At 48.3% G+C, this 11,996-nt stretch overlaps 1 protein-coding gene across 1 annotated transcript; it reads left to right on the top strand.

Annotated features, from left to right (window-relative positions):
• The first annotated feature begins 3,139 nt into the window (after positions 1-3,139).
• Positions 3,140-11,792, top strand: LOC141568928 (CMRF35-like molecule 7). The gene is made up of 4 exons (XM_074320227.1): positions 3,140-3,300; positions 7,373-7,696; positions 9,559-9,646; positions 10,332-11,792. The coding sequence occupies exons 1-4, from the start codon at positions 3,261-3,263 to the stop codon at positions 10,492-10,494; spliced, it is 615 nt and encodes a 204-aa protein (XP_074176328.1). The 5' UTR covers positions 3,140-3,260; the 3' UTR covers positions 10,495-11,792.
• Positions 11,793-11,996: the final 204 nt, after the last annotated feature.

Raw genomic sequence — 11,996 nt, 5'->3', positions numbered from 1 at the left:
CATGTCACATAGTTGCCATTTCTTTTTTTGTGGTGAAAACATTTAAGATCTAGTCTCGTAGCAACTTTCAGGCATATAATACAGTACCAGTAGCTGTCATCACCATGCTACATTAGACCCCGGAATTTATCTTATGACTGCAAGTTTGACCCTTTGACCAATCTCTCCCCATTTCCTCACACCCCCAGGCCCCGGTAACCACAACTCTACTCTGTTTCTCTGAGGTAGGCTCCTTTAGATTCCACCTGTAAGGGGCATCACACACTGCTTTTGTCTCTCAGTGGACACATTTCACTTAGTTAGCGTAATGCCCTCCAGGTCCACTCCTGTGTCCCAAATGGCAGCATTTCCTTCCTTCTCCATTTCCTTCTTATTCCATTGTGTGTGTATCCCACGTCTTTATCCATTCATTCATTGACGGACACTTAGCTTGTTTCCGTATCTTGGCTGTTGTGAGTAACGCTGCAGTGAACATGGGGTGCAGAGATCTCTGTGTGATCCTGTTTTCATTCCTTTGGATGTGTACCCAGACGTGCGGTGGCTGGATCACACGGAAGGTCTATTTTTAATGTTTTCGTGGAACCTCTATGCTCTTTGTTTTCCATTGGGGCTGGACCAGTTTATATCCCCACCAAAGGTGCACAAAGGGTTCCCTTTTCTCCGCACTCTTACCAACACGTGTTATATGTTGCCATTTTGGTGATAGCCATTCTAGCAAGTGTGAGGGGATGTCCCATTGCGGTTTGGTTTGCATTTCCCTGATGATTTGTGCTGTTGAGCAGGTTTTTATGTACCTGTTGGCCATTGGTATGTCTTCTTTGGAAAAATGTTCAGTTCCTCTGCCCTGGAGTGTTTGGGTTTTGTTGTTGTTATTGAGTTGTATGAGTTCTTTATGTATTTGGGGTATTCACCCCTTATCTTATATATGACTTGCAAATACTATTTTCTCTCAGTGTGTAGGTTTCCTTTTCATTTCATTATTTCTTTTGATGTGCACAAGGTTTTAAATTTCATATAGTCCCACTTATTAATTAATTTTTGCTTTTGTTGATTGTGGTTTTGGTGTCATAGCCAACGATGGTTGCCAAGATCAGTGTCAAGGAGCATTTTTCTATGTTTTCTTCTAGCACTTTCATGGTTTCAGGTCTTATGTTTCAGTCTTATACCCATTGAAGTTAATTGTAGTGAGTTGTGGAACATAAGGGTTCAATTTCATTCTTCTGCACGTGGTTATCCAGTTTTCCCAGCACCGTTTCTTTAAGAGATTATTCTAACTCTGTTAAGTATTCTTGGCTTCATGTCAAATATTAGTTGACTGTATATGCAGGGGTTTATCTGTGGGCTTCCAATTCTGTTCCACGGGTCTACGTGTCTGTTTTATGCTAGTACCATACTCTTTGGATTACTAGTATATGTTGGTAATACGGTTTGAAATCAGGAAGTTTGATGCCTCCAACTTTGTTCTTTCTCAGGATTGACTTGGCTATTTGAAGTCAAATTTTAGGATTGTTTTTTCCATTTCTATGAAAAATGTCACTGGAATTTTGATAGGGATTGAACTGGATCGTAGATGGCTTAGAGCAAAAGCTATAAACCTTTCACTACTGAGTACGGTTTTAGGGGTGAGCTTGTCATCTATGGCCTTTATTATGTTGAGGTTTGTTCCTTCTATAGCCAACTTGGTGAGATTCTTGTTTCGTTTTGTTTTTCAATCATGAAAGATGTTATATTTTGTCAAATGCTTTTTCTGTATCTATTGAGATGATTGTATGACTTTTTTTTCAGACTATTAATATGGTATGTCACATGTCTTGATTTGTTTATATTGAAACATCCTTGCATCCCAGGGATAAATCTCATTTGGTCATGGAGTATGATCCTTTTCATGTACTGTTGAATTCAGTTTGCTACTATATTGTTGACAATTTTTGCGTCTCTCTATATGAAGGATATTTGGCTTTGGTATCAAGGTAATGCTGACTTCATAAAATGAGTTTGGACTGTTCCTCCCTCTTCAATTATTTGGAAGATTTTGAGTTGGCATTAATTCTTCTTAAATGTTGGTAAAATTCACTAGTGAAATTATGTGGTCCTGCGCTTTCTTTTGTTGGGAGGTTTATGAGTAGTGATTCAATGTCCTTCCTTGCTATTGGTCAGTTCATATTTTCTGTTTCTCCATGATTCAGTCTTGGTAGGTTGTATGTTTCTAGGAATTTTTCCATTTCTCTAGGTTATCCAATTTGTTGGCATATAATTGTTCTTAATAGTCTCTTATGATCCTCTGTATTTCTGTGACATCAGTTGTAATGTCTCCTCTTTCGTTTCTGACTTTATACATTTGACTCTTTCTTTTTTTCTTAGTTGGTCTAGCTAGAGATTTGTTGATTTTATATTTTCAAAAGACCAGTTCTTAGTTTTGTTGATCTTTGCAATAGTTTTTCTGTCCCGTATTTCATTTATTTCTGTACTGATCTTTGTTATTTCCTTCCTTCTGTTTTCCAGCTTGCCTCCTGTTAGTTATTTAGTTTCTTACCATTTGGTCAGAAAAAAATATTTGGTATGATTTTAAACTTCTTAAATTTGCTAAGATTTGTTTGGTGACCTAACATATGATGTACACTAGAGAATGTTCTGTGTGCACTTAAGAAGAATTGTATTCTTCTGCTGTTGGATGGAATGTTCTGTGTATGTCTGTTAGGTCTATTTGACTTATAGTATAGTCTGTCTGACCCCACAGCCCACTTTTCTGCACATGGCTGTAACACCTGAATAAATACATCTCGGAGTATTCCAAGCAAGTGCACCTGCCCCCTGAGTTGGTTGGGGAGGGGGGTTCCTTGCTTCTGGCGCCCATTATTGTAGTGAAGAGCCATTTCTGGAGTTGGTACACAGACTGCTGTACACCTTGAACCCAAGACCTGAGAGGCCAGAAGCCCTCTCTTTGACCTTTGCACAGAGACATCTCCCACAGTCCCTCCTCACCCTACACATCTCCCTTGCTTCCTCTTTCTTACGACCACATGGGGACTCTGATGCACTCTGCTACAGACTTACTAAGAAATGACAGTCTTCTTGCTCAATAGTTGAAAGGAGGAAATGCTAACTTTATAAAAGAGAGCGAATGAGAAAGTAACACAAAGGCAGTTTGGATAAGCAGAAAGCGCAAGCCTGGCATCAGTAGAGCTTCAAGTATCCAGCTGGGATCCAAGTGTGCTCTCCAGTTGTAGGTCCGGGGATTGAGGAGCAAGAGAAGCAGGACCATGTGGCTGCCTCCAGCTCTACTCCTTCTCATCCTCCCAGGTGAGTGCTGCTGGGGCCTTGGGAACTTGGTACTACAGGGGCAGGGCAGGAGGCAGAGAGCATCCCTCCAAGGTACAAGGGGAGGTGTCGCACCTGGGGTAACTGAGAGGTGGCTTTGTTAATTCATTCAGCAAAAGCACACTGGATTCCCAGTTTGTGCTAGGTGTGCATCAGGCCCTGAGGACATGAAGGAAAAAGAGAAATGGGGGGGGGGGAGAGAGAAAACTAGGACTGGTTTTTAAAAGGAGAACCCCACAGCTTCAGTGGGTGAGATACACAGACAAACAACACTGAGTGGCAGGACACAATGAGCACTGATGGTCATGGAATCAGAGGATGGAGCATGGCTGACTGGGGTGCTACAGAAAGGTTAAAGACAGCTGTTCATTTGATGAGCCTGGAGGAAAGGTGGCAGCCCTTCCAGCAGAGAGGAGAGAAGAGCATTCTGGGAGAGGAGACTGCTTGACCAAGGTTGGACGCCTGAGAAGGATGGTGCGTTCACACAGAGGGGGCTCTCCGTGTGCAGGGTGAGTGCTGCCACATGAGGCTGGCACAGGAAAGACAAGAGCAGCAGGGCCACAGACACCGTGCTCAGGAACTGAGCCTTACAGAGAGAATATTGCTCAGGAGCCCAGGTGGGAGATAGAAGGGACACCAGTAGCTCTTCTCCTTGTGGAAAACCACTGGAGACACGTAAGAGAACACTGGGAGACAGTCTGGCAGTTTGCACAATGTATGCAGTATGTGTGGGTCACACAGCCCTCTGTGGGGGTCAGGGCGCTACCCGTCTGGCACAAACCAATTGGTCTATAGAGGGGCCGTGGGAAATTGCATAGTCATGGAGTCGGGAGACCTGAGTTGCAGGCCTGGGTTCCAGGGTGCATGACACAGGCAGGTCCCTCACTGGTCAAAGACCTGGCTTCTGGTGTGAACGGAAAGTTCCTGAAGCCTTTTGTAGCTCTAACCATGTAGGACTCTGCTATTCAGGTCGGATATCAATGGATGAGGGCTGTGGGCGTTCCCCGAGTGATCACGGCCCTTGTTGATTGTCCTGATGATGAAGAAGCCCCGTGATGCTACCTGCACACCTGCTCTGAGGGGCGGCTTCTCGGGGAGGGCCATGTGCTTTAGCAGGTCACCAAACGGCCCAGAATTCCCGGAGGACAGCAATTCAGATGTCTGCCCTCTCTCTAGGCTCCAGCTTTGCATTTGAGTTCACAACCCCCATCTGCTCCCACCTTTAATCTCAACATCCAGCTCATCTGAAGGCCAAGGAGAAGGGCTTGGCTAAGCCTGGGCTCACACACACTCACACAGCACACACAGTGGAGTCAAAGCCACACACCCACGTGCAGCCACACCTCTGAGCACATCTGTATTCTCACACACCCCACACAGTCTCTCTCTCATACTCACACGCAGGGTCACACTCATACAACACACAGGCATGTACTCACTCACAGCACACCGAGTGACACACACACTGGCACACACTTGCACCTTCAACTCCCTCACACACAGTCCCTCATAGGCACACTCCCACACAAACACCCCTCTCCCCCAACAAAGACTGAAGCCCCTCATGGCTGCTGATCTGGGGCTTGGGGAGGGTGGGGTGCTGTAGAGACAACATGGAGGCCTCCCTCCTCCTCCCTCCAACTCTGTGAGTGAACGGGAAGGGAGTGAACTTAGTCAAGGATGAAAGAAAAGCCAGCCCACCAAGTTCTCACCTACAGACTGGCATTAGCTACTGAGGGGTTACTTCTGTGAAATGAAGAAGGAGAGAAAGTGGGTGGGGTGATGTCAGAATGAGCCATTGTCTGGTAGGGCGTTCCCTTATCTGCTCGGTTACATGAGCCCCCCAACAATCCTGAGAGGAAGGTAGGCCACCATCACAGAGTAGGTGTTGGGTAAGTGTTTGCGAGTGGAAGAGCTGACCCTTGTTCTCCTAACAAGGAAAGTGATGCAGGAATGGCCAGGGGCACAGAGCTGCACCCCAGAAATGACCCTTCAGAGCTTGGGCTGGCATGACTGCATGAGGACGTCAGCAGAGACACCTTGCACCATAAGTGCCAACAAGATGGGCCCCAACCCCATTGCACACGACACGCCCCACGGTCGTCTGTGCTCTAGCTCTCCTGTGGCCGCCTTTGTCCCATTTGTGTCATTTGGCGCTTGCTGTCAGCCCAGACCCAAAGCTCAACTATTTTCTCAATTTTGAGACAGGAATATTCACACAAGAATTTCCCTCACATGGCGATGTTTCCTGAAGGACTGACACCTTGGAGGAAGTCTGAGTCTCAGATTCACTGAAGGAAAAACTGAAATTCAAACAGCCCAATGCTTTAAAACCCGTCAGCCCCCCCTGTTCCCCAGGGTTCTGCTTCCTGCCAACTGCTGTCCTCTCCTCCGTGCCACCTCTCCCCCTTCCTTAAACAAACTTGAAAATTCACAGAGGCCTAATTAATAGTTCCATCCATCATAATATGTGTTTATGAAAACCTTCCACGTATTTTCAAAAAACGAATCCAATCATATTACGAATGATTTCCTGTGAGATTAAATGACCAAATCGGGGAGGGATGCAGCTTCTAGTTCAAAGCAGCAACATCTCTTCTTGCTCTTTGTGATTGAGCCTCTGTTTTCACTGTAGCTGTTTTATTTATTTTTAAGATAGAAAGTGACCCCATCTGCTGCCTCCTGCATTTGTTTTTAATGTACCGGTTCCTCAGTTGCTGTCTCCTAATTGACTTTTTTTATTTTTTAAAAAATTATATTTATGGTTATGATATTTATTTATAGTTAATGATATTGTAAACATTTTAACATAATAGAAATGTACGATTTAGAAAGTGACATTTCCCCCAGAAAACCCAGTCTCAGCTCTAACCACTGTTTAAAGTGTAGAACATATATTTTCAGATGTTTTCCTACTCATGAGATATAAAAACCACAGAAATGGAAGCATATCCACTCGGTTAAGCAATGTTTTTTTTACCTGATGACAATATATCTGGGACAGTTTCCCATCATTATCTGTGAGGTGACTTTTTCTTTTCACCCGTGTTATGGATGGATCGTAATTTATTAGGCCAAGCTCCCATTCACGGCATTTGAGTCTGTTTCCAGCAGTTACTATTCCATTAGTACTGCATTAGCATCTGTACACTTGTCCTGCCATGGAAATCATAGCTCATGCTAGAATCAAAGTGATTATGTCCAAGATCATGCTGACCAGCGTCCTTTCCAAAAACAGTCATAAACGTGAGGTACCTACCAAGTCCAGACATTGTGCAAGACATGGGGGGCAGGGGTGGGAAGAGGGAAGGAAAAGAAACAGGAGATCGCTGCTCTTCAGGATGGAGCAGCCTAGAGGGGAGACTGAGATAGAGACTGCTAAGGGTAACGAAATACCAGTGTGGCAACCAGGTTCCTAAAAAGCACCTTCGTAGCAACAGAGGCAGCAGTTCTTGTTGGGAAGGGGAATAAGACTTTGCAAAGAAGGCGGAACCTTAAAGGGGACCTCAGGGTGACCAGTAGATGGGAGGGATTAAAGAAGTAGTTTCCAGGGGAGGGAAGGAAATGAGCAGTGAAGCAACTGCCTGGGAGGACACATGAGAATAAGGGGAAGAGAAAAGTGGGGGGTGTCATAGGGTCAATTGGGAGGCAGGTAGTGGCTCTGGACTTGGGTGTAGATTATAGAAAGATCTGAATGCCAAACTACGGGGCCTCTGAGACAGTGTAGTCAGAGACAGAGGTGATCAGATGAGAACAGCGTTGAGCAGACAGTTAGGAAAGTGTCAGCAGATCAGAGTGTCACATGCTGTGAGTGAGCATGTCTGGGGAGAGGGAGACCAAGGACAGCAGAGCATTGTCACTGAGGGAGCGAATGGGAAGGTGGACAGAGGAGAAGGTGGAGGTGAGGTGTCAGCTAAGGGGTGGCCGGGAAGGCTGGGGACCCTGGTCCAGGCCCTGGACATCGGTCTGGGTCCTTCTGAGCCCAGTGGACTCCCAGGTCAGGCTTGGCTCAGGGGCGGGGGCAGCATGTATATCTTGGGGCTCTGTTTTCCAGGCTGTTTCTCCATCCAGGGCCCAGCGTCCGTGAGAGGCCCAGAGCAGGGCTCACTGACCGTGCAGTGTCGCTATGACCCCAAATGGAAGTCCTACGTGAAGTGGTGGTGCAAAGGAGCTGTTTGGAGTTCCTGCCAGACTCTAGTTAAAACCACTGCATCAGAGTGGAAGAAGGACCGTGTGTCCATCAGGGACAGTCAAAGAGAGCACTTCATCACGGTGACCATGAAGGAGCTCAGGCGAGATGACCAAGACATCTACTGGTGTGGGATTCAAAGGCAAGGAACTGATCTTGGGGTATCAATTAAAGTGAATATTGACCCAGGTAAGAAGTTTCTCGTATATACTTTGAGGCCCTGACACTCAGGACTAAAAGAGTGAGGGCTCCTGCAACCCTCCTCCAAAGGCAGAAGGGAAATGAGCGAGTTGCTGAGAATCAGTGTGTGAGAGAGAGCGAGCGAGAGTCAGACCGGTAAATGGGGAGGGGAGTGAAAGACACTGAGGCAGAGTAGCAGCCCCCTCTGTCCCCATCACCGTGCCGTAGGTCTCCCCGAAGTATCCGACTGCCATATGGCAGGAATGGAAGGGTGTGTGGTGGGGGTGTGGATGTGGGTCACGGCTTCCGTGACCATGGCTCAGCCCAGCCGTCCCAGAATTGGACAGACCTGGAAGCCCCCCATTCTCTTACAGGAGCCCCAGTGAGCCTTGGATGCCTGCAGAGGGTCCCAGGACATCACTCTAGGAAGTGGTCAGTCTCTGTCAGTCACTCCCTGGTTTTGTCCTTACGTGTGTGTGTGGGGGTGACACCTGCAACAGCCCAGAGGGACTCCACACTGAACCCTAGGAACTTGGCCAACCCAGAGTGGCTCTGGGCATGTACAGTGCTCTCCTCTCTGGGTCCCCAGCTGCCCCTCCTCTCCTTTGTCTGGCTGCATAAGAAAAAGCCAGGAGTGAGAGGGATCCAGGGACGAGCTCGGGCGACAGTGGGCACTTTAAGGAGAAAGGAAGGTTTCGCCATTAAGTCAATATCAGGGACCTCTCCGGCTGCCCTGGAATCTCTTTGGGGTCTGAAGGCATCAAAGGGTTTGGGGCTCTTCCTGGAAGCACAGCCTGCTGCTGAGGCTAGTGGCCAAGAAACAGCCCCTGTCTACTGCCCAGCTCGGCTGTGTCCTGTCACCCCTCAGCCCGGCGTCCACTCAATAGATGCACAATAGTTGGTGATATGCAAATAGACAATGCCGACCTTAGAACCCTTTATTGTCAGGGTTGGAAGCAGAGAGAGACGGGGCTGCCACTGGGTGGAGTGCCCAGTCACGTGCCCAGTAGCGGAAGCCGAGATTTTCAGGGACAGAAAAGGATTGATTAAGGCACGTGAGCCGGGACCGAGACAGGCTAACGTGTGCCCCGTGGGGAACTTTAGGGAGAAAGGCAAAGTTTAAGGGTCTTGGGTGCTGAGCCCAGGGAGGGGCCATTTGGTAAGGACACCAGGGGCCTCCAGAGGAGCTGTTGTGACAGCTGTGACATGGAGCTCAGCTAGGAGCCACCCAGCATGACCAAAGATGGGACCTTGCAGAACAGAGTTTGCCAGGCCTGGGCCTCAGATACCAGGCAGATCACCGCCACTTGGTGCAAAGCGGGTCTCAGGAATCCATGACCAAGCTGCTCACCATAAATGGTCTCATAGTTTCTCATATAGATGATTCATTCCTCAAAGTCACTGTTCACTATTTAACCAGATGGGCCCTCTTCTTCACAAGCCTTCTGGCATCGTCCTCACTCTCACCACCCCAATAACTAGAGGCCCCCTTTCCAGAACCATCTGTCCCTAAGCCATGCTCAGGCCTTGCTTGAGCAAAAGGACTAGGGATTCCCCACCCCCCACCCCCACGACCCAACCAACAGTCCCACTTAGAGGAGGAAGTAGAGAGAACCTGAAAAGGTCGATCTCTGTCCCCAGAATAAACTACAGTGCCCACTCCTATTTAATTTTTATGTCTTCTTGCCACATCTGAACATGGCTGTGTGTTGTGGTTCAGATGATGCAATAGAACGGGGAGAAGCCCGAGGGAGTGACCCAAAGAGACGAAGCCTCCTAATCCAGGGGAGAGGCGGGGTGTCTCGTGGTGAGGCAGTGGCAGTGTGAGCCAAGCACTGAACCCCATTTGTGCCGTCTTTGCCTGTCTCTAGAGGGAACAGTCGTGACCAGCTCAGAGAACCTGCTGTCTAGGACAATTGCCAACAGCCACAGAGGGTTGTCTTCTGGCTCCAACGTCAGGTAAGTGGCTACGGTCCTTTCTCCTGCCCCAACCTGTGGCCTGTCCCATGAAGCCCTGAGCCTAGAACCCCTGTGCTCCTGGGAGGTCACCTGATGCCAGAGCCAGTCCCAGCCAGAGTCAGGCCCCAAACTCCTCTCCGTCTCACTCTGCCTCCCTCACTGCTCAGCCTCCACCTCCCAGCACAGGCTTCACCAGAAAACCGCTCTGCAGAGCACTCCTCGCTGAGCAGTATCATCCTGCTCAATTGTCAGCAACAAAACATTGACAACCTGGTGGGTGCCAGGGGGAGATGAGACACAAATCTCCACAATGCAAAGCGTCAGGTGCCACAGAGCAAGCGGGTGGTTTAGCAACCTGGAGTTGGCATGAGCGGAGCAGGGAGGACACTGATGCAGCCGACAGCCTGTCCTGGGTGACCTGCCGGCCCTTCTACTGGGCTGAGGTGCACTTCGGGCAAATGGGGGGTCTCAGAAGGAAGGTGGGCCCAGTAGAAAGCAACACCAAAAGCTGAGGTTACCTCTGAGGAACCCTCATGGTTGAGCCATTGAGGAGGTTTCTGGGGGTCTTCAGAGTGGGGTTGCCAGCCCCAGGGTCATAGGCTGGCTAATGCCCACAGTGTCAGGGCACTGGGAGTGACAGGGCCTGGAGGGTCGAGGGCCCTGACCTCTCTGCCCTCTCTCACAGGACCCACTACATCCTCCTGGTATTTGTGAAGGTGCCCATATTGCTCATCTTGGTTGGTGCCATCCTCTGGTTGAAGGGCCCTCCGGGGGTCCCTGAGGAGCAATGGGAACAGCCTGTCTACATGCACTTGTCCTCTGACCTGACCACAGTCACAGCCCCTTAGATAGACGGATTTGAAGTCCCTTCTGACCCTGGACCCCATACACAGAAGAGACATGGACTGTGAAAGGGACATTTCCGTGGCCTCAGGATACAATGGCTGAGGCTGGGAGCGCCATGCTCTGCACAGCTCAGGGACACGGCTCAGGCCCATTCTGAGGTGTCACCGCTGCCTGGAGTGCCAGCACCTTGTTCCCACTCCTTCAGGTAGAAACAGCTACCCCACCCCACTATGGATCAGGAGCCATTGGGATGGAGCCCAAATTCAGACAGTTGTGTCCCCAGCACAGAGCCAGGGACTGAAGCACAAAAAAAACAGCAGGATTGCGAGAGAAAAAGACAGAGATGGAGCCCTGATGAGCCCCTGGTTTGTATCATTCCTGAGACCAGCTCCACACCTTCTATGCCTGAGCTTCTGATACATGCATAAGTTTTTAAAAATCATTTATTCCTTAGCCAGTCAGGTAGGGTTTTGATGGTTCTTGCCCGTGAAAACCCTGTCTGAAGCAAGCACGTGCACACACACACACACACACACACACACACACACAGACACACACCAAATGGGTGATACTGTGATGAGTTCTTGGTTCTGGGGCCTGAGGAGTTAGATGTCCCCTCTGCCCTGAGAGGACACGGCTCTGAGTCACTGGGCTGAAGAGGGACCGGGAGCCTCTGGCCTTCCTCATTCTTCCTCTTCCTCCTCCCTCTCTCCATCTTCCACCTCCCTTCTGCCTCCCACGTCTCAGGGGCTGGAGCTCCCTGGGCGCCATATTTGGGAGTCTGACCCGAGCTTCTCCTCTCAGCACAACTGCTCAGGTCTCCCATGGGGCTCCTGGGCCTCCGAAACTGCTCAGGGTCAGGAAGGGCAGTCAAAAAAACCTTAGGAAAATGGTGTTGTCTCCTTTAAGTAATGTGACTTAAATGCAGTTAACTAAAACTGCCTGAGGGAAATAATGTTGCCTCTCTTAAATGATGTTTTAAAAATAATCTGAATTAAAAATGTCTCAGGGAAACGATGCTGCCTCTTTCAAGAGCCTCAGTCCCAACCACGACACCCCTGGACTCGGTCACTTTGTGCCACTTGGGTCTTGGGTCCTCACACCAAAGGAGCATTATTTCCTGTGAGAAGAAACAGTCCCATTTGAGACGTGCGCCCCACAGGCAAACACATACATAGACACATGTTTGGAACGTGTCCTTTTGTGGTTTTTCTTCCCCAGCTTTATTGAGGCATAATTGACAAATAAAAATTGTATATGTTTAAGGTGTAAATGTGATTTTTTTTAAAGGTGTGCAATGTGATGATTGAATATACATACAAATTATTATAATAACCACAATCGAGTTAATTAACACATCCATCACTTTACAGAGTCATGTTTTTTTTGCATGTTTGCTTGTTTGGTGTGGTGAGAAGCGTAAGGTCTACCCTCTTAGCAAATTTCAAGTATCACTATAATATTATTAACTGTGGTCACCAGGCCATACATCAGATCCTCGATT

Source organism: Rhinolophus sinicus, linkage group LG15 (genome assembly GCF_036562045.2).
Source record: "Rhinolophus sinicus isolate RSC01 linkage group LG15, ASM3656204v1, whole genome shotgun sequence".
In the NCBI taxonomy this organism is placed as follows: Eukaryota; Metazoa; Chordata; class Mammalia; order Chiroptera; family Rhinolophidae; genus Rhinolophus; species Rhinolophus sinicus.
Note: the sequence above shows the minus strand (reverse complement) of the source record. Positions and strands in the feature narration are given on the sequence as shown.

What these genes read in the sequence shown, in the direction of transcription:
- LOC141568928 (XM_074320227.1), top strand. Translation starts at nt 3,261, where the DNA reads ATGTGGCTGCCTCCAGCTCTACTCCTTCTCATCCTCCCAG. An exon ending in TAAAGTGAATATTGACCCAG is followed by an intron (nt 7,697 to 9,558) that starts GTAAGAAGTTTC and finishes GCCTGTCTCTAG; the next exon opens with AGGGAACAGTCGTGACCAGC. An exon ending in TCTTCTGGCTCCAACGTCAG is followed by an intron (nt 9,647 to 10,331) that starts GTAAGTGGCTAC and finishes CCTCTCTCACAG; the next exon opens with GACCCACTACATCCTCCTGG.